Here is a 23431-nt window from a genome sequence, read left to right as displayed (position 1 = left end):
GATCATGTTGGGTTGATAGTTCCACCCACGTGAAATGGTTCAGGGAAATTTTTGCAGCAAGATCTGGAGCATTTGTGGTTATGTCAAAACAACATATTTTTTCTATAAGTGATTAGCTCCAAATGTACAACAATTGAGTACTTTGCATTGGAAACGATAACCTTTGCTGCAACCATAAGGAGCTGTAAATTAATTTAATTTTCTTATCATCACGACACCACTACAACTTGGATTTAATCCTTAAACTTGACAATCAAACAAGACAAGTTACACTCAAATAAAGTTTGTCTTAACCATACGCCTACAGCAGTCAGAAAGGTATGGACATTTCATTTTGTATAATTTCACAAGAAAACAGAGAAAGCTCAAGTATATTTACTAAATTGTGAGAACTTTTGAGAATTGAAGGTAGATATCAACCCCATTGGACATTGCCATTGCTAGCTGCCCTTACTTTAACCACAACCCAATCCAAGTAAACAAAACAATGCTATTACACTGTAAGACCTTATTTAAAAGGGGTCACAGTGGGTTCAGGTAAAACAAGACTAGGAGCAGAAGGGCGGGCTAATAACTTCATGGCCACTATCTGGGTCAGTTTATCTTTAAGTGCAGCTTTTTTTTTAGATTAAAATAGGCGATATCAGCATCTAGCAGAAGACTAGCCTTATGGTGTGGTAATTTAAGTGCATGATTGTCACATCAAAGTTAAACCAATGCATGGATCATGTGATCCCTCCATGTAAATTAAGTAATAAACAGCAGAGGGAAGTGCTGCTTTTTTTTTTTTTAAGTGCTTTCTTAGGGAGGCTTGTGTTTTAAAGAGCAAATAAACTGTGCATCCCCACTCAGATTCTCCCTCCATCTCCAAGAGAGGAAAAAAAGCCAATGTTTATAGCCTAGGCCAAATTTTCTCTTACTTTGCCCCCAAAATACTGTGATCAGCCGTATAATCTCAAACACATCACGGGGCATCTGCACTCTAAAATGTAGATATAAATGAAAGCATATGGGAACAAATTTAATATATTCCACATTTTGATTAAGTATGAGAATCCAAATGAATGTTGTAGTAAAGTTGTGCTTCTAATTATTTTTCTATAATAAGTTGAAAAACTTTTAATGTTGGAATAGATGAATGCAGTCATTCAAGTGGAATTTCCATACCACACATTAGATAACAGAAAAACAATGAATAACCAGACTATTCTTGCACTTTTCATGCACTATGGTGCGGATTGCTACCACTAAGAATTTAAAATAAATACCGGTCTTTAAGATATCCAAAATCAAAATATTAAAGTTTGGTTTTTAGAGACAACGATTTTTAACCTTGTCTTTTTTTGTTATTGACCTATCCCTTTTTCATAATATACAAAGTACCTCTTTCCTTGAGATTCAAGATTCAGTCCACTGCATTCATTTGAAACCACAATATGCCTTCACACAGACTGTGGAAACTTATGCGACAGTAGCATGATGCATTCTGACTTTTCTATTAGGTTGTTCTCTCCAATGGATCTTCCATGCGGGACAAAATGTAAAGAAAATTACATTTGTCCATTTAAGCTCTGCAGAAGAACCACTGTTTTATAGACTCTGTGCAATGGGGCATAGTTGCTAGGGAGTTGCAGCCAAAAGGAAAACAATGAAGAAATATGAACGCCTATTTCATACATCATTTATCACCAGATGTAAGGGAAACGTAAAATAGGAGTTTCAGCACAGAATGTTGGTTACAACTAGTACAAACAATTGTTAAGCCCTTACGAGTACTGCAAGATCATTTGTCTAGCAGACATGTGAAGAGGTGTTCAGACCAATGAGGTGTATCCTATGTGGATTAGCTAGGTCATCAGCATATGATATTTCATATCACTGACCATATCAGCCCCATCATCATATCTGGCATTAAGTCTATGGAGCGGTTTCGTGGACACAGACCCTAAATGGTGAAAATTATTAATGGATTAAAAATAATAATAATAAAAATAATTTTAAAAAAATCGATAGTTACATATCGCAATATTATTTTTTGACAATATTATAGATATTTTTTGCTACTGTAGATAGCATTAGTTAGCGCTAGTTGGCTGTACCTGCGCCAAAACTCTGGTATCTTTCCTCCTATAGCTTGTTCTCCATCTTCTTAAATACTGAGCCAACCTGTTTTCAGCCATTTTATTACCCTGACTGATCAAAACGTGTTTACTCATGACACTCTCTTGTCTCTCTGCAGCAGACATATGGTGAGCAATACATTTGTAACATCAAATCGCAATATCGAATCGCAATACATATAGAATTGTGAGAATCACAATACATATCGTATCGGCACCTAAGTATTGTGATAATATCGTGAGGTCCCTGGCAATTCCCAGACCTAGTAAAAAAAATTATAATAAAAGCTCCAGAGGTCTAAAATGTGGAAACAATTTAGATGTGGAGGAAGACAGAATATCACCTGTCATTTAAAGATCTCCGAGGTACCTGTGACAAGGGATAAACTGTCTGCTGCCTAACTCATTATAAACTGGGTGGTTCGAGCCCTGAATGCTGATTGGCTGACAGCCATGGTATATAAGACCGTATACTACGGGTATGACAAAACATTTATTTTTACTGCTCTAATTAAGTTGGTAACCAGTTTATAATAGCAATAAGGCACCTCTGGGTTTTGTTGTATATGGCCAATATACCATGGCTATGGGCTGTGTCCAGGCACTCTGCGATCCGTCGTGCCTAAGAACAGCCCTTAGCCATGGTATATTTGCCATATACCACACCCCCTCGTGCCTTATTGCTTAATTAACACATAGGCAACAAAGCCTATATCAATAAAGATTATCTGTGTTAGGAGCTTTTCTCAACATGACTTGACACTAAAAAAATTGTATAGCAGATCATCAAAAAATCCAAGTGAGAAATTTGGTTTTCACTTAAAATTAATTTGTTAATATGTTAATAAATGACAGTCAAATGCATTAAATAACTTTTAAAATACACAATGTGATAATGATAATTTTGGGGACACACAGACTAAGTTGCACCTGTTAGTAGTAAGGGTATCTGGGGTGTATTGATAGCTGCATGGGCTTGATCTCAATGTTTCAAGTATCATTGCAAGATTTGTGAAGGCATCAGAATTTTTACTGAAATTCTGGAACATGAGCAGTTTTAAGGCTACACCAAGACTCTGTTCCAAATGACAGTTTTCCCTTTATAGTGCACTACGTTTGACCAGATCCCTATGGGCCCTGGTCAAAAGTAGGGCACTATACAGGGAATAGGGTGCCATTTGGGATGCATCCCAAAAACATGGAATGAACATCTACTGTGCTCGGTGGTGCGATAAAAAGTAGATTGCATGAATAATAGCCTATCTTTCTGTCAAAGCTGTGTGTGAATGTATATGAGATGATGTACCACTACCGTTATAACTAAGAAATTACAGCATCACTGCTAATCAACAGTTTCTTGATTGACATCTCCCACTTTGTATATCATATCTAAGCCCATGAATCATATCTTTCATATAGGCATTAGATGGTTATTTTGCAGACAGACATTGTTTAAAGATACATATTCTCATAGTAGTGTAGCATGGGTACCAGTCTGTTTGAGTTATCATTCCACTCTTTGCTATGTCATGTCATGTTTGGCATGACACAGAGTGTCATGGAGTGGAACGTTAGCAAAACAGGTTCTGGAGTTCAGGCTAGTGGTAGTGTGCATTTCTATCAAGTACTATTATTATTATTATATTATTTGGTTAGTGCCCAAACCACACGGATAACAATACCCCAAATCCTTCATCCTTGTTTATTCTATACTAAGATTAAATCCTCAATCATTAAATACTAACTACACAGAGCAAATGATTGTTGATGTTTAAACAACAATATCATGTCTAGCCTTCAGCTGTAAATCTTACAATACACCCCACTGCCAATGCTGGTGGGATACCGGAAGTTGTACACTATCATGTCTCACCCTGAGGTATATGGGGCTCACCTTTTTTCTTCTTCACTCAAACAAGCACATGCGCACACGCACGTACATTCACACACACACAGCAATTCTTTAAATGGACAGTCGACCACAACGAAACATTTTTCTACGCTTCATATAAATGACCTAGCTATATTATCATCTAGCATTTTGTATATTAGTTTTCATTGTGCAAGAATAGGCAAACCGTCCTCCTGCACCGATTTCAAAACGGATGCCATAATCTAAATATACGAATGAAACACAATAACCATGAAAAAATGTAAAAGTGCTAGTTGACAATAGTCATACAGTACAGTATTATAGAGGTACATTGAGAATACTTTTTCTTATAAACTAGGATATTGTCACGTTTACCTTTTCCCTTTTCCGTTTTAACCCACCATCACTAGAAACCTCTAACAACCACAGTATGCCATTGTCAATCCTCCTGGTCTTCACCGTCCTCGCGAGTCTCTGTCCTCTTCTCGTGACAGGTGAAAATTCGCCGCATTTCTCCCTCATACCTGATGAAATTCTCTCCAAATCTGGCCCAGGCTTTCATGGGGACTGTTATGGTGTTCCTGTATGGCTGTCGTACCTCGCTAATCTTCAAAAACACACCGTACCGGTTGGAACCAACGTCGAAATAAAACCTCTTATTGTCCACTCGAAAGGATTCTGCCTCGGGAAGCTCGGGGGATTCTTCGTGGTTCCTATTGCCTCTTCCACGCTCATCCGTGGCATCACCATCGCCGTAGTCTTCAATAAGCTGCGACAGGGCATCTCTGAATTCGATTAGCCCTTGAGCCGGCAACACTATGGTCTGCTCGATGCCCTGGCCGTAGTAACCCATGGTGCCATGTCCTCTGCTGACAGTCTGTCTGATGCGGAGGAACCTGCCTCGCTGGTTCTCTTTCAGATCCAGATAGTACTTTCTATTGTCTCTCTCAATGAATTCACTCTTCAGGACGCGATGAGTATGCTCCTCCGACACCGCAGAGCCGGTGGGAGATACTGATGCTGCGTGGTGGTGATCTTGCTGTCTTCTGCGGGAATCTTGGGGGCGGCCCTGGCCATTGCTCTGCTCTTCTGGCCGTGGTACCAGGCCACCTCGCAACCCAATGTGAGCGTAATAATCGATGAAGTCCCCCAGGCAATATCGTAGATCGGGTGCCATTGACATGGACAGCGTTAATTTGCTCTTCCTGATGTTATCATGGCGGCCTCTTCCAATCCAAACCTCTGCAATTTTTAGGAATCTGCCCCTTGCACTTTGTTTTACGTCCAAATAAAACCGTTTCTTCTGGATATCGACACGTTTAGAGGCAAGCTCCTGAATGTCTATGCCCTGCTGCTGTGTGCCAGGGTGAACATACTGTTGCGGATATGCGCCTCTCGTCATAGAATCTGATGTAATCCTTCCTCTGCCTCTTTCCATCCCTCTTGAACATGTATCAGCCATAATTATTTCGTTTCCACCACAGTTAGCACACGAAAATTTGCTTATCCATTAATAGCCAACATGCTGTCTTTCAGGTAACGTTAAGCATATTAATGTAGCTAGCTAGCCTGCCAGCTTGTGGCTATAGTAGCCTAACACGTTTGAAAAATGCCTCGAATGACGTAAAAATGGCAGATACTAGGCAGGAATCGTCAGCAGATCGAGTTTCTGTGTCCTGATTAAAGGTCAAGCGTAACGTTTGGTGCCGTTTCCATCGTAAACCTTGGCAAGCCGGGTTACCTAGCTACCCCTTTCCCTGCATCTGACACTTCTCCCCCGTCTGCTAAGAGGCTATGAAAGCTGCTAGCCTACTGAAATGAAAGGAGAAATCGTCCAATCCAGGGTCTCTTGCTTCCGTAGCAGCGGCTTGATGAGCCCAATGAACCCACCCACCAAGCACGGACCAACGCCAACGTCTTTTGGACGTCTTTTTTTGGTCCTGTCCGGATCAGCCATTTTTTTGTCTTTTTTTGGTGAGGTCAGGACCGGCCTTGATTTCAACGTCCGGACCACATTTGGCACACACCTAGACGTCTATAATTGGTTCAGATTTGGTCCAGTCGTGACCGGCCTTGATTTGGCCCAAACATGGACATCTATGATTGGTTCAGATTTGGTCGAGTCACTAAAGAAAAGTAGAGTATGGTACAGTACAGTATAATGTACTGTATTGTACCCTACTTTACTCTACTGAACTAAACTGTACTGTACTCTACTGAATAACACTCTACTGTCCTGTACCATTCTCTACTGTGCTGAACTGTGGCATATTGTACTGTGCTGTTCAAACTTGTGAAACATCCTAGACATCTATGATTAGTTCAGCTTTGGTCTGGTCAAATATGAACATGTTTGAGGGCAGAGCTCATTAGAATAATACCAAGCATGTTTTGCAAGTGATTGCAAGTGATTATTTTTACATTTACATTTTGGTAATTCAGTAGACACTTATTTTCAGCATCTGTAAATGATGTCTTTTCAACTTTCATTCAGAGCCAAAAATGAACCTGATTTCAACATCTGGAAAATACACATTTTCCAATCAAATCAAATGTTATTTGTCACATGCGCTGAATACAACAGGTGTAGACTTTACAGTGCAATACTTACTTACCAGCCATTTCCCAACAATGCAGAATTAAAAAATATGAAACATTTGCAAAATTTAAAAAAAGGAAATAGTAACACAATAAAATTACAATAACAAGGCTATATACAAGGACTACCGGTACCGAGTCAATGTGCAGGGGTACGAGGTAGTTGAGGTTATCTACATAATATGTACAGTACATTTTGGTAGGGGTAAAAGTGACTAGACAATCAGGGTAGATCATAAACAGTAGCAGCAGCATATGTGAAGAGTGTGAAAGTGTGTCTATGTGTGAGTGTATGTGTTGCGTCAATATGTGTGTGTGTGTGTGTGTGTGTGTTGGAGTGTCAGTGTAGTATGTGTAAATGTGTGGGTAGAGTTGAGTGAGTGTGAATAGAGCCAGTGGAAGAGTCTGTGCAATAAAAAAAACAAATGTATTTGTCACATACACATGGTTAGCAGATGTTTATGCGAGTGTAGCGAAATGCTTGTGCTTCTAGTTCCGACAATGCAGTAATAACCAACGAGTAATCTAACCTAACAATTCCAAAACTACTACCTTATACACACAAGTGTAAAGGGACAAAGAATATGTACATAAAGATATATGAATGAGTGATGGTACAGAACGGCATAGGCAAGATGCAGTAGATGGTACCAAGTACAGTATATACATATGAGATGAGTAATGTAGGGTATGTAAACAAAGTGACATAGTTTAAAGTGGCTAGTGATACATGTAAAACTGTCCAGCTTCATTAAATAGTACCCGCAAAACACCAATCTCTAAAGGCAACAGTGAAGAGACTCTGGGATGCTGGCCTTCTAGGGATGCTGGTCTTATATATATATATATATATATAGTAAAAATCAAAATCTAATCAAATTGTATTGTTCACATACACACATTCTGTCAACCAGCTCCATCTGGAAAGCTTTTCCAATAGTCTTGGAGCAGTTCCCAGCATTTGCTGAGCACTTGTTGGCTGCTTTTCCTTCACCCTGCAGTCCAACTCATCCCAAACCTTCTGGAAACAGCAGAGGGAGCACCCCCCCCCCCCCCCCCCCCCCCATCCACATCAACGGGACGGCAGTGGAAAAGGTGGAAAGCTTCAAGTTCGTAGGCATACACATCACTGACAAACTTAAATGGTCCACCCACACAGACAGTGTGGTGAATAAGGAACAAAAGCCCCTCTTCAACCTCAGGAGGCAGAAGAAATTGGTCTTGGCACCTAAAACCCTCACACACCTTTACAGATGTATAATTGAAAACATCCTGTCGGGCTGTATCACCGCCTGGTACAGCAACTGCACCGCCCGCAACCGCAGGGCTCTCCAGAGGGTGGTGCAGTCTGCCCAACGCATCACCGGCAAACAGACTGCCCTCCAGTACACATACAGCACCAAATGTCACAGGAAAGCCTCAAAGATCATCAAGGACAACAACCACCCGAGCCACTGCCTGTTCACCCCGCTATCATCCAGAAAGCAAGGTCAGTACAGGTGTATCAAAGCTGGGACCGAGAGACTGAAAAACAGCTTCTATCTCAAGGCCATCAGACTGTTAAAGAGCCATTAGAGGCTGCTGCCCTATATACATAGACTTGAAATCATTGGCCACTTTAGTAATGGAACACTAGTCACTTTAATAATGTTGCCATATTTTGCATTACTCATATGCATATTCTGTATTCTATCCTATTCTACTTTATCTTAGTCTATGCCTCTCTGACATTGCTCATCCAAATATTTATATAGTCTTAATTCCATTCCTTTACTTTAGATTGTATGTATTGTTAAATATTACTTGTTAGATATTATTGCACTGTTGGAGCTAGAAACACAAGCATTTTGCTACACCAGCAATAACATCTGTTAAACACGTGTATTTGATTGATTGAAAACATCTCAATTGGGTTGAGGTCGGGTGATTGTGGAGGCCAGATCATCTCATGCAGCACTCCATCACTCTCCTTCTTGGTCAAATAGTCCTTACACAGCCTGGAGTTGTTTTGGGTCTTTGTTGTTTTGAAAAACAAATGATAGTGGGACTAAGCGCAAACCAGATGGGATGGCGTATCGCTGCAGAATGCTGTGGTAGTCATGCTGGTCAAGGGCGCCTTGAATTCTAAATAAAACACAGACAGTGTCACCAGCAAAGCACCCACACACCTCCTGCTCCATGCTTCATGGTGGGAACCACACATGCGGAGATCATCCGTTCACCTACTCTGCGTCTCACACGGCGGTTGAACCATAAATCTCAAATTTGGACTGATCAGACCAAAAGACCGATTTCAACAGTATAATGTCCATCGCTCGTGTTTCTTGGCCCAATCAAGTCTTCTTCTTACTGGTGTCCTGTAGTAGCAGTTTCTTTGCGGCAATTCGACCACGAGGGCCTGATTCACGCAGACTCCTCTGAACAGTTGATGTTGAGATGTGTCTGTTACTTGAACTCTGTGAAGCATTTATTTGATCTGCAATTTCTGAGGCTGGTAACTCTAATAAACTTATCCCCTGCAGAAGTAGTATCTCTGCGTCCTCCTTTCCTGTGGAAGTCCTCATGAGAGCCAGTTTCATCATAGCGGTTGATGTTTTTTGTGACCCACTTGAAGAAATGTTAAAAGTTCTTGACTGATTGACTGACCTTCATGTCTTAAAGTAATGATGGACTGTCGTTTCTCTTTGCTTATTTGAGCTGTTCTTGCCATAATATGGACTTGGTCTTTTACCAAATAGGGCTATCTCTGTATACAACCTTGTCAAAACACAATTTCATAGTTTTGATGTATTCACTATTATTCTACAATGTAGAAAATAGTAAAAATAAAGAAAAACCCTGGAATGAGTAGGTGTGTCCAAACTTTTGACTGGTACTGTACTGTATATGTTTAAAAAAAAGGGGGTCAATGCAAATAATCCGTTAGCCATTTGATTAAATATAAGCAGATTTATGGCTTGGGGGTAGAATCTGTTTAGGAGCCTATTGGTCCTGCTTGCTGTGCGGTAGCAGAGAGAACAGTATATGACTTGGGTGGCTGGAGTCTTTCACACCACCTGGTATTGAGGTTCTAGATTGCAGGGAGCTTGGTCCCAGTGATGTACTGGGCCACACACTTCCCTCTGTAGCTGCCGTTGCCATGCCAAGCAGTGACGCAGCCAGTCAAGATGCTCTCAATGGTGCAGCTGTAGAACTTGTGCTCCTTTCATTCAGAACCTAAAATGAACTTAACTTCAACGTCTGGAAAATACGTATTTTAGACGTTATTTTGCTTACTGGGCATCCAACTCTCCCTTCCTCTCCAGCGGCGAAATCCCACAGATAAAGCGACAGACAACCTAGTTTGAGATTAACAATTTTATTTGACACAGCAAGTGAATTTACTGCAAATAACTGCCTTTATAAAGTAGGATAGAATAGCTGCAATAACGTTAGCCGTCACCATCGATATAGATGCTGCAACATATAAAGGCCTACCAATTTTTTTTTTACGTGAATCAGGTACAAACATGATCATTGATTGATAAAATATCGTAATGGCTACCGGAATAAAGTGATGTTTAAACACGTTATATGCTAAATGTTCCATCCAGTTTTTCCCCGCGACTTAAAAAAAGAACATTCTGAATTCAACAACGCAACTGGTTTCGAACAGATGATAAAATAGGTAAGAGATAATCAACGATGTGTTCTATGGAAAATGCGCGTCATGGAACACACCATCCATAGAGTTGCATTATTTTCTAGCGAACGCATAGAGCCCCGGGTTGATTATTTATGCCAAGGCTATAATTTAACATATTTGCCGCATGAAATGTATTGATTTACTGGTAGAAATGTGTTCTGCATCCACTGAAGTAGCTAGCACGTTTACTATATAGCTACAGTAGTTTCCGTGGTAACCAAACAAACAGACATGCTAGTTTAACTAACAAAACAATCAGTACTAACTTGCCATTATGACAAATCGAATCCATTTTATATTTAGCAGATGCTCTTATCCAGAGCGACTCGCAGTAGTGAGTGAATACAGCACCAGTCAAAAGTTTGGACACACCTACTCATTCAAGGGTTTTTCTTTATTTTGACTGTTTTCTACATTGTAGAATAAAACTATAAAAAAAACCTATAAATAACACATATGGAATCATGTAGTAACTAAAAAAAGTGTTAAACAAAGTAGCCACCTTTTGCTTTGACGACAGCTTTGCACACTCTTGGCATTCTCTTAACCAACTTCACCTGGAATGCTTTTCCAACAGTGTTGAAGGAGTTCCCACATATGCTGAGCACTTGTTGGCTGCTTTTCCTTCACTTTGTGGCCCAACTCAACCCAACTCATCCCAAAGCACCCCTACACCATCACAAATCCTCCTCCATGCTTCTCGTGGGAACCACACTTGCGGAGATCATCCATTCACCTACTCTGCGTCTGGAACAAAAATGACAGATTTACACCTGTCTAATGTCCATTGCTCGTGTTTCTTGGGCCAAGCAAGTGTCTTCTTATTGGTGTCATTTAATGGGTCTGCAGGTAGCCTAGAGGTTAGTTACCGAAAGGTTGCTGGATCGAATCCCCGAGCTGACAACGTAAAAATCTGTCGTTCTGCTCCCGAACAAGGCAGTTAACCCACTGTTCCCCGGTAGGCCGTCATTGTAAATAAGAATTTGTACTGACTTGCCTAAAGTTAATAAAAATAAAAAATTGGTACACACACTTCACCACAGTATTCTCCACTCTATATAATATATGTGATGTTGTTTATTTGATTCATTGCTAAAATAAAGGTTCAATAAAATAAGTAATAAACTTGAGTTCTTACCGATTAAAAAATAATAATATTCTGACTGACTTCAAAGAGACCACATTCAAGTCCTTCATCCCCCACTTAGTCTGTCTGCTGCTCTCTCTGGCTCTACAACAACAAATCCCCGCTCGGCCATCTAGAGGTGTGAATACCCAGCCAGCCTACAAGAAGAGGATGGTAAATGCTTTACAGCAGAAAGAGACTTGGGACCAGTAGCACAATCTTGTGTAGAGGGTGTTCTAAATAGTGTAATTGTAAATAGTGTGTACATTTATTTATTTATATATATATTTTTACTTTGTGTGTGGTTTGTGGTGTGTTCACTTATGACATTAAATCAGTGTTGGCTGCTAACTTGGCCCTTAAATATTTCACTTCTGTGTTTGGAGACATTGGATCAGCATTCTTGTCACGTCTCCTGTTAGTACATTTTATGTAGGGAAGCTAATGATCCATCATGTATGAAATTCCTGGGAGTGTGTAAACTTGTATTTTTTATTAGCATAGCATTTTAGTATGTTTTCTATAATTATGTTCTTGAAAATGTATCAATTTACCAATTCGGCCACTTGGGTACATTTGGGAAAATTGTGAAGAACACCTGGGTGACTTCATCCTAAATGCTGGAGACTCATATCTCTCTCACTAGCTTTAAGCACCAGCTGTCAGAGCAGCTCACAGATCACTGCACCTGTACATAGCCCATCTGTAACTAGCCCATCCAACTACCTCATCCCCATACTGTATTTATTTATTTTTTATCTTGCTCCTTTGCACCCCAGTATCTCTACTTGCACATTCATCTTCTGCACAGCTACCATTCCAGTGTTTAATTGCTATATTGTAGTTACTTTGCCACCATGGCCTATTTATTGCCTTACCTCCCTTATCCTACCTAATTTGCACATGCTGTATATAGACTTTCTACTTTATGTTTGTTTATTCCGTGTGTAACTCTGTGTTGTTGTATGTGTCGAACTGCTTTACTTTATCTTGGCCAGGTCGCAGTTGCAAATGAGAACTTGTTCTCAACTAGCCTACCTGGTTAAATAAAGGTTAAATAAATGAACATAAAAAATGTCATGTAGCTTGCTCATTCTTGAAGTTATCAGTCTGAAAATGTGCACATACACTGTTGCCCTCTTGTGGACACCATGTAAACAGCTTCCTAGCTGAATGTGTGACCTTTCTCTTGCATTTCAAAGATAATGGTAGAACAAAAATAAAAATAAAAATTGTCTTTGTATTTTCTTTTACCAGATCTAATCTACAATGTAGAAAATAGTAAAAATAAAGAAAAACCCTGGAATGAGTAGGTGTGTCCAAACGTTTGACTGGCACGGTATATTTTCATATTTGTTGTAATGGTCCCTGTGGGAATCAAACCTACACCCCTGGTTTTGCAAGTGCCATGCGCTACCAACTGAGCCACATAATTCAACAATGCCAATAATGTTTTCAATTCGACTTCTGCTTTCAATAGCAGCACAAACATAGAACATGTAAGAATTAACTTTAGCCATTGAATTCTACCATGTAAATGTACCGTCTATTATTGTGAAATGATACATAACAACATTTATTTCAAGCAAGCAATAAGGAATGAGGGGGTGTGGTATATGGCCAATATACCACGGCTAAGGGCTGTTCTTAGTCAAATCAAATCTAATTTAATCTGTCACACGCGGCGAATACAACAGTGAAATGCAGTGAAATGCTTATTTACAAGCCCTTAACCAACAATGCAGTTAAGAAAATAAAAAAGTAAGAGATAAGAATAAGAAATGATTAAAGAGCAGCAGTAAATAACAACAGCAGGGCTATATACAGGGGGTACCGGTACAGAGTCAATGTGGAGGCTATATACAGGGGGTACCGGCACAGAGTCAATGTGGAGGCTATATACAGGGGGTACCGGCACAGAGTCAATGTGGAGGCTATATACAGGGGGTACCGGCACAGAGTCAATGTGGAGACTATATACAGGGGGTACCGGTACAGAGTCAATGTGGAGGCTATATACAGGGGGTAGCGGTACAGAGTCAATGTGGAGGCTATATACAGGGGGTAGCGGTACAGAGTCAGTATGCGGGGGCACCGGTGTCGAGGTAATTGAGGTAATATGTAGTTATTAAAGTGACTATGCATAGATAATAACAGAGAGTAGCAGCAGCATAGAAGGGGGGGTAATGCAAATAGCCTGGGTAGCTATTTGATTAGCGGTTCAGGAGTCTTATGGCTTGGGAGTAGAAGCTGTTTAGAAGCCTCTTGGACTTAGACTTGGCGCTCCGGTACCGCTTGCCGTGAGGTAGCAGAGAGAACAGTCTATGACCAGGATGGCTGGAGTCTTTGACAATTTTTAGGGCCTTCTTCGGACACCGCCTGGTATAGAGGTCCTGGATGGCAGGCAGCTTGGCCCCGGTGATGTACTGAGCCATATGCACTACCCTCTGCAATGCCTTGCGGTCGTTGGCCGAGCAGTTGCCATACCAGGCAGTGATGCAACACGTCAGGATGCTCTCGATGGTACAGCTGTAAAACCTTTTGAGGATCTGAGGATCCATGCCAAATCTTTTCAGTCTTCTGAGGGGGAATGGGTTTTGTCATGCCCTCTTCACGACTGTCTTGGTGTGTTTGGACCATGTTAGTTTGTTGGTGATGTGGACGCCAAGGAACTTGAAGCTCTCAACCTGCTCCAATACAGCCCCGTCGATGAGAATGGGAGAGTGCTCGGTCATCCTTTTCCTGTAGTCTACAATCATCTCCTTTGTCTTGATCACGTTGAGGGAGAGGTTGTTGTCCTTGCACCACACGGTCAGGTCTCTGATCTCCTCCCTATAGGCTGTCTCATCGTTGTTAGTGATCAGGCCTACCACTGTTGTGTCATCAGCAAACTTAATGATGGTGTTGGAGTCGTGCCTGGCCGTGTAGTCCAGTACAGGAGGGGACTGAGCACGCACCCCTGAAGGGCCCCCGTGGTGAGGACCAGCATGGCGGATGTGTTGTTACCTACCCTTACCACCTGGGGTCGGCCCGTCAGGAAGTCCAGGATCCAGTTGCAGAGGGAGGTGTTTAGTCCCAGGGTCCTTAGCTTAGTGATGAGCTTTGAGGGCACTATGGTGTTGAACACTGAGCTGTAGTCAATGAATAGCATTCTTACATAGGTGTTCCTTTTGTCCAGGTGGGAAAGGGCAGTGTGGAGTGCAATAGAGATTGCATCATCTGTGGATCTGTTGGTGTGGTATGCAAATTGGAGTGGGTCTAGGGTTTCTGAGATAATGGTGTTGATGTGAGCCATGACCAGCCTTTCAAACCATTTCATGGCTATAGACGTGAGTGATGCGGGTCGGTAATCATTTAGGCAGGTTACCTTAGTGTTGCTCACAATGCAACGCAGAGTGCCTGGATACATCCCATCACCGTGGTATATTGGCCATATACCACAAACCCCAGAGGTGCCTTATTGCTATTATAAACTGGTTCCGAACGTAATTAGTGCAGTAAAAGTAAATGTTTTGTTATACCCGTAGTATACGTTTTCATATACCACGGCTGTCAGCCAATCAGCATTCAGGGCTCGAAACACACAGTTTCTTATTAAGTGATAATGCCAGAGAAGCCGGTGTTTGGAGGACATATTGGCACAGGTGTTGTTAAATCCTCCAAACATCGGCTTCGATGGCATTATGACTTTTATACAATGGGTTACCAAAATATTCAAATATTGGTTGAAATGTTATTTTGATGAATTTATTCATAATATTTCTTCCTTCCACAAGATATAGTCCCGACACAAATCTAGGGATGCTACCCAAGCCGGCTGGTCGTTCGTTCTATCAGTTCAGTTGCTAGAGACGCGACCCATTTGTTCGTGCTAAATGTTCTTATCCTAATGTTCTTATCCCTTGCTTGATAGCTAGCCAACTTCGGCTAACTTACAGTCACATCAAAAAGTGCAGCCAGAATAACAGCAAAGTAGCTGCATTTGCATTTGTTTTAGCTGTTTCTAGTGACATTTATTTGGATACATCCATAACAATGAGCTGAAGATGGGCAATCTTGCCTGGCACAGAAAATGTGCTCACTTGTCAGGACACTGTTGTTCAGAGGAGCGAAAAAAGACTGCACTTAGTTTCGTTTGACCTTTTTAAAATGTACATTTCTTTGTATATATCCATAAAAAGGATGCCAGCTGATTAATGATGTCGACTGGCTGAGAAAAGCTGCCTGCCTGTCTGTCTCGTCCCGACCCCCGACACGTTCATTACTATGGGAAAAGCTGGAGATCTAATTTGAATATTGAAACAATTTTGCAAATGTCAGAGACAGATAGCAATGTTTATACAAATCTCCGCTGTTGAAAACTAAATGTTAGTCTAAAAGAAATGTGAGATAATGTCTAGACGCTTTTTATAGTGGAAATCAAGTTTATAAATTGCCTGGCTGGGCTGATGAGACAGTGGATTGCGCAGTCAGATGGAACAGAGTAAATAGGCATTTTAACGCCATAGATTTAGCCGGTGGTAACTTGTGGAATAGACGCCTGCTGGAATGTGGTTTTAACCAATCACCATTCAGAATTAGACCTACCCGTTGTATAATTAAGAAATAAGGCCCGATGGGGTGTGGTATATGGCCTGTATACCATGGCTAAGGGCTGTTCTTAGCCACAACGCCACACGAATGCATTATAAGCTGATTAGGTTCGAGCCCTGAATGCTGATTGGCTGACAGCCATGGTATATCAGACCGTATACCACGGGTATGACAGAACATTTATTTTTACTGCTCTAATTATGTTGGTAACCTGTTTATAATAGCAATACGGCACCTTGGGTGTTTGTGGTATATTACCGCAATATACCACAGCTAAGGGCTGTATCCAGGCTCTCAGCGTTGCGTCGTTTATAAGAACAGCCCTTAGCCATGGTATATTGGCCATATACAACAACCCCTTGGGCCTTATTGCTTAATTATAAACCAGTGGTTCTAGCCCTGAATGCTGATTGGCTGACAGCTGTGGTATATCATAACAATATACCACTGGTATGACAAAATCTGGATTTTTTTTTACTGCTCTAATTACGTTGGTAACTAGTTTTTAATAGTGATAAGGCACCTTGGGGGTTTGTGGTATATGTCCAATATAGGGAAAGGGGGATACCTATTCAGTTGTACAACTGAATTCATTCAACTGAAATGTCTCTTCTGCATTTAGCCCAACCCCCCTGAATCAGAGAGGTGCAGACGGCTGCCTTAATTGACATCCATGTATTTGTATGCTATAATTAAGCAATAAGGCCAGAGGGGGTGTGTTATATGGCCAATATACCACGGCTAAGGGCTGTCCATATGCACGACACAACGCAGAGGCCATATACCACAAACCCTGAGGTGCCTTATCGCTATTATAAACGGGTTACCAACAGTCTGTTATAAACTGGGAGGTTTGAGCCCTGAATGCTGAAAGGCTGACAGCCGTGGTATATCATACCGTATACCACTGGTAAGACAAAACATTTTTTGAGCTGCTCTAATTACGCTGGTAGCCAGTTTATAATAGCAATAACACATCTCAGGGGTTTGTGATATATGGCCAGTATACCTCCACGTTACGTTGTGCCTAAGAACAGCCCTTAGCTGTGGTATATTGGCCATATACCACACCCCCTCGTGCCTTATTGTTTAATTAATAATAGTTTGAACCCTGAATGCTGAATAGCTGAACGCCGTGGTATATTTAAGCAATAAGGTTCGAGGGGGTATGGTATATTGGCAATATACCACAAACCCCTGACATGCCTTATTGCTATTATAAACTGGCTACTAAATGTAATTAGAGCAGTTAAAATAAATGTTTTGTCATAACTATGGTATATGGTCTGATATACCACGGCTGTCAGCCAATCAGCATTCAGGGCTCAAACCACCCAGTTTATCATTTGTAATAATAACGAAATTAATGTTGTCTTAACATACATCCTTAAAATAAACCATTAAATAATGATTTATTCATCAGGTTAGATATTTATTTTTTTACCGAAATTTGGAACTGTTTAATGACGCTGTTAAAACGCTCAGAAAGGGGTTAGGATATGATGACTGATATATGACTGCGATTTTGTTTCACAAGTGCAGCTAAATGTAGGATCATATTATTATTATTCGTTGGCGACTGTAACCAAAATAGTAATACAAATAGGTGCTGTAATGTTACGTAGATGCAACTCATCTTCCAAAACAGTACGTGGCAGCAACTCTCGAGTATATTGAATAAAACATGACTACAAATCAAGAAGAAGAAGAATACGGCGGGAGTTGTTAGCATGTTTGGCAGCTAACGTTAACTACGCGTTAGATACTAGCTAGCAAAGAATAGACGTGAACCATCTCTGGAGTTAGCTAATCACTGTGAGTGAGTATGGAAACACATGAACGTAGACAACCATAGCTATCGAGCTAATGCAGCCAGCATAGCACATGACGAGTAAACAGTCAAGCAAGTCAACTACAACGTTTGTTTGCGTTGAATTCAGCAAACTAGCACGGATTCTTGACATGAACCCTTGATGTGACATTAGAGAACGTTAGCCAGCCAGACAGACACAGACAGCCACCTAGCTGACAAATTGGCAGCTGTTGGATTAACGATGGAAAGTTGGAAATATCTGCTATGAGAGGTATCAGCGCATGCACATGTGTTTTAGCCAATGCTAAACAATTTCAGACTGATATGCAAACGTTAGCCTATAATAAAGATGGAAACACGACACTAGCCATGAAAACAGCTGTCATTGTAAAGCGATTTATTTTACACCAGCAACATATTTTGCTGTGTATTTGGCTTGCTAAGGAATACAATCTGATTTTTAAACTGTATTTGCAAAAGAGGAACATGTTGGAAACAAGGAAGGACTCATGCCACAGTGTTGTATTCTACACTGTAGATGCTGTAACTATTATTAACGCTTATAAAACTCTTTCCCTCTGACAGATTCAAACATGACGGACAGGAATTTACCTGCGTGGATGTCAAAGATAGAAACTACTGAAAAATATGCACTTAAACAGGTAATTGAAGTTGAGTAAACAGTACTCACATGTATGGTCCAAGATAGTGAACGACGAAACTGATATGGTTAGTAAGCCAGAAGTAGTTCCTGGTTCGTTAACAGATGGAAATATCACCAGCACAGTGTGTAGACAATCCCAGTAGTACAGGCCTACTGGCCTCCAAATGCCTGCCAACAGCTGTCTGAGGTTGGCTATCAAGGTGTGGTTAATTTTCAATTCAGTGAGACTCTCTAATTTGCTTATGTTTACCTATCCACCTGAGCTGTGCAGGGTCATATGCAAATAAAACCATCGCACTGTTTCTCTCAACCCATTTCAATATTCAGTATTGTTAGTGCATGTGATATTTCCTTTGACCACCATTGTTAATTAGTTATAGTTAGAACATTTTAATTAATACTGACTTGAGTTTAATTCAACCAGTTTATTGATACACCATGCGTTGTATAGAGGTCTATGAGACGAGTCCTGCATCATGCATCATGCTGTCACTCTTCAACATTTGCATAGGTGATGTATGTACTGGAAATGTAAATTTCTGTACATGGAGTAAGAACACATGTGCACGATGGACAATAGTGAATGGCCTTTCATTTGCATATTTCCTTAGACACAGAGCAAACCCAATATGCCCAGTTCTGTGGAGAATGGCTCGTAATATAGTCTCTCTGTGGGGGTAATAAGTAACACTTTTGTTTTTCTCAACAGGTTCAAACAGGACTCTATAAAAGAAATGTCATAGAGGATGACCTTCCTTATCTAGAGTTCACTGGCACAGTCATATTCAGCCAGGAGAAAAATGACTGCTCTTTTCTGTCAGACGAGTTAAGGTAAATCAAGACTATCACCATTCTGAGTCTCATAGTACATTCAGTGTACATGTAATAACACAGAGATTGAGCAGTCAGTCAAGTCAGTTGTACAGTGGTAAGCAGGTAGGCCTAGCATGTGGAGTCATAGGTTTAGTGTGCTGTGGCTTTATTCACCACTTTGAGTAGTTGCTTACCTGTTTCCTCAGAATGCATCACGTCTCTGAAGGCGTATCTATAATCTGGAACTCGTTGTCGGTTCGTCTTGATTGTAAAAATGTGTTCACCGCTGTAAAATAAATGTCTGAATCCAAATTTTGGGGCAAACAACATCTCAAAAGTGTTACAACCGCATTGTACCTTAATTATAGTGGGCAATAATTGTTTTTTTACTTGGATTTTGCACCTCATTTATACATCAGTCCCTCTCTTGTTTTTCTTCTTCTTCGTAGGTCTAGTCTTTCACCTGGCTCTGCTGTGGGGTTTGACATAGAATGGCCTCCTTCGTTCACCAAAGGCCAGAAGAAGAAAGTTGCCTTGGTCCAGCTGTGTGCTTCTGTAGAGAAGTGTTACCTTTTTCACCTCTCCCCCATGTCAAGTAAAGTTCACAGGGGAAATGTCTCGAACATTGACTTATCATTCTATGAATCATTTTCTGCTTATCTGATTATGTTATGCCTATAGTTTATCGGTATTTCGACACATCAGAAACACGTTTAGACCTGTTCTGCAATGGTTTTCTGTATTGCATATCTCTGACTTTTTGCAGGATTTCCAACTGGCTTGAAGATATTTTTGGAGGATGAGACAATCCAAAAAGTTGGAGTGGGCATCGAAGGAGACATGTGGAAGCTACTCTCTGACTTTGATGTCAAACTGAAGAATTTTGTGGAGCTTGGAGATTTGGCAAATGGAAGAGTAAGATCACAGAATTGTACCCTCATTTTACAGCAATTACACAACTACCAGTGTGTTTACTCATGGGCTAATGTATCAAACACTTCCACTTGTTGGTGTGGAACCATATAGTCAAGTCCTAAACAAAATGTCAAGTTAAAAAGGTATCGTTCCAACTACAGCAAAAATACTGGCCTTCTCGAATATTTCACCCAAAATGCATCTGCTAACATGCTATGAGGAATAGCAATAGGACTGTTTGATTGCTCTAAAGCTACTTGCAGTATTATATCCTCACTGACTAAAATTCTTTGTGATTTCCAGCTGCGATGCGGTGAGAGGTGGAGTCTGGATGGGCTCGTCAAGCACCTGTTCAAGAAGAGGCTGTTCAAACAGCAGGATGTGCGCTGTAGCAATTGGGATGACTTTGAACTCTCCCAGGAACAGAAAAGATACGCAGCTACAGATGCTTATGTGAGTGGGGGAAAACCTGTATCATATTGTGTAATTGGAAGAATAGAGAACTGGTTTTGTGGGAGAGTTGTGCGAGAGATTCTGTATTGGTTTATCAGCCATGTTTTTATTTGTTGTTGTTTTTGTCTTGCCTAGGCTGGCCTGATCATTCACAACAAACTGAATACTATGGACCCTGGTGAGTATTGTGTAGATTTCTTTGATGTGTTATACATGTGTTATGTTTCTCAAATCCCAGTTATTTTATTGGTTTCCTTCATTAAAACCCCCTAAGGTCCATGTCCACACCCCCGCGGAAATAAAATTAGAAAAATGTTTTAAAAAATAAAAAAATCCCAATGGAAATCTGTCAGTTTAAGATATCTGCGTCTCAATCCACCGGTTCCGCCTGTGTCGCTCTTCTGCATTTGTGGTGAAAGGTGACTGGTGTTAGAACGATGTTTATCAGACCGTGAGACATCCTGAAAATTCTCACAAAATTGTTGGTAGCGTCTGAACGGTTTGGCCTACAAACTATTATGACCCCTCTATGAAAAGACGAGAATCTCATGAACTCTGTCTTATGCTCTACAACCTCCACAAGTGTCAGGAGACTTGTCTGAAGTCAGTACAGCCAATCTGCCTTCTGTCTGTATTGTCCATGCTGTTTGGGTTAACCCTTTGTGCAAAGGTGAGATTCTCACAAACATGTACAGTACCATTGAAAAGTTTGGACACATTATTCATTCCAAGGTTTTTCTTTATTTTTACACACATACTAAGCAGCACATGTTATAGACAGAAGTGTGCACATGGCATACCAATCCGAACTTGTCTCTTGGTATGTCCAGCCCATCCATTATCTCAGCCAGTCATGGCTAGCTTGAAGGTTCCTGTCTGTTTCTCTGACTAAACAAACTAGGCTCGTAATTTAACAATTGTATTGATATTTACAGATGGTATGCACGTTTGTTATTAAGGCACAGGAAAGTTCTCATGTTCCAGAAGGCATTTCTGCAAAAAAAAATCATTTTGATAAAAATGTACGTTCAAATGCCTCTCCTGTGAATTAGTGACGCGCGACATATAACTAGTTTCCTCAAATCAGTCAGATCTTTTCTTAAATCTCTCAGATATAGGAGAGACACTTCAGAACACACTTCCTTTTGTTTTATTTGGGGGGGGGGTCTATCTGTTCCATGTAGTGAATAAGCTAATAGCAGTAAGGAACCCCCCCCCCCCCCCCCCCCAATAATGATTTATTATAAATAGGGGTCTTAAAAGGATAGATTATCTTTGGTATGACCTTCATAAAATAATTCTGTATAGTTAGTAGACCCCCCCCCCTTCCCCGACTTAGACTCTGGTTGGTTAATAGCAGTATTTTTAAACAAAATATATGTCTCTTTGTGCTCCAATAAAGGAGTGAATTCTCAGTCTGGCCTCAAGGACAAGCTGTCTCAAATGGCCAATGAAATTGAGGAATTAGCTGGCAGCATCCCAGAAGAAGTCAATGACATCCAGAGGTCCAGTATACAGACATTACTATTCCAACATCAAGATTGTTGTTCACTTTTTTGTCTGATTCATAAGTACAGTACAGACAAGGTCAGAAATGTAACCAGTCTCAAATGTATTTATTTATTTTCTTTTGTCATTGTAGCGTTGCGACGCTAGTGGAGGACCTGTATGTTAGTCTCACTGCTCTGAGAGATTTGCTGTCAAAGAACAATACCTCAGCTTCTACCATAGATCTAGAACCTTTGTCTCACGACCTCCCAGAGAACAAGCCCCTCAGTCCTGACGGAACAGACACAACCAATGGAACACAGATGGATCAAGGCTCACCCAGAGAAGATGAGGACCTCAATCACTCTAACATAGATCTCTTTAAGGTTCCTGAACCCATGGAAGAGGCCAGCAAACCCATAGACCATCAAGGAGACTGCATCATGTCCCTGGATATCTCCGAGTATGAGCTTCAAATCCTGGAGAGGCAAGCTAAGCAGGAGGATCTGGAGGAGCAGTCCACTTTGGAGTTCCAGGTGAAGAGCAAATCTATTTAGCCTGATCCCAGACCTGTTTGTGCTGTAATGCTAATTTCTATGGTCATGGTCATGCCAATAACCAATAAGACGGGACTAACAGATCTGGAACCAGGCCATATCCATTTGTTTTAATGTGGAGGATTCTACATTAGAAGTCATTGTTTAGGAAACAAGCTAAGGATAGAGAGTCCTTTGTTGACCTCTGTTCATTTTGCATTATGCCACCTTCATGCAAATGTCGTAAAAGTTTGTTGGCAGCCATTTATTGTTCCACTGGTGTGGTTTAGAACAACTAATATATTTAGCCCTTATTCAATAGGGATGGAAGTTTGAACAACTGGTAGTATTTGTGTCACTGGTTTCAATAGAATGTCTTAAGTCTGCATATCATAATATGGCCGGTGTCAGTAAACGTCAGGGGGAAAAAACGTAAATAAATTGTTGCCAGCAGCACAGTTAGTCACCAACACTATGGATGACATAAAAACAGCCTAACCAGCTCGGCTATGGCGAGTAAAATGGTCAGAGTGGTCAGAGTGTTCTCTCATGTGTCTTGAAGTAGCTACCAACTCTCTGAGTTTACGAGTGCCCAGGGCGCACTCTGGCACTCCAGATTGAATTTACGAATACACCCGTAATATAAACCAGCCTTTAGTCTTAATCTTTGGTTGTTTAGTACATGCCCTCACACGTGAATCCTTAAAGTGATGGGTTTAAGAGTGTGTGAACTATGATGAATGAGTGTAGACCA

The 23431-nt window shown here is 40.8% G+C and overlaps 2 protein-coding genes across 3 annotated transcripts in view; one reads left to right on the top strand and one right to left on the bottom strand.

The window, feature by feature from the left end:
- Positions 1–4354: 4354 nt before the first annotated feature.
- Positions 4355–5575, bottom strand: LOC139408333 (purine-rich element binding protein G). The gene has a single exon (XM_071152088.1). It carries the CDS (start codon positions 5453–5455, stop codon positions 4433–4435), a length of 1023 nt encoding a protein of 340 aa, XP_071008189.1. The 5' UTR covers positions 5456–5575; the 3' UTR covers positions 4355–4432.
- A 12120-nt stretch (positions 5576–17695) lies between these two features.
- Positions 17696–23431, top strand: part of LOC139408332 (WRN RecQ like helicase) — a 38276-nt gene continuing 32540 nt past the window's right edge. The window contains exons 1-9 of one of the 2 annotated variants that reach the window (XM_071152086.1): positions 17696–18079; positions 18394–18470; positions 19182–19303; positions 19735–19880; positions 20052–20200; positions 20504–20653; positions 20789–20831; positions 22056–22158; positions 22296–22677. In XM_071152086.1, the coding sequence (XP_071008187.1) occupies positions 18073–18079; positions 18394–18470; positions 19182–19303; positions 19735–19880; positions 20052–20200; positions 20504–20653; positions 20789–20831; positions 22056–22158; positions 22296–22677 (1179 nt within the window). In that variant the 5' untranslated portion in view covers positions 17696–18072. The remainder of the gene's footprint in view (positions 18080–18393; positions 18471–19181; positions 19304–19734; positions 19881–20051; positions 20201–20503; positions 20654–20788; positions 20832–22055; positions 22159–22295; positions 22678–23431) is intronic. The other variant, XM_071152087.1, reaches the window with a different exon arrangement.

Source organism: Oncorhynchus clarkii, chromosome 5, assembly GCF_045791955.1.
Source record: "Oncorhynchus clarkii lewisi isolate Uvic-CL-2024 chromosome 5, UVic_Ocla_1.0, whole genome shotgun sequence".
Taxonomy (NCBI): Eukaryota; Metazoa; Chordata; class Actinopteri; order Salmoniformes; family Salmonidae; genus Oncorhynchus; species Oncorhynchus clarkii.
This window is presented reverse-complemented; position numbering and strand designations above follow the sequence as displayed.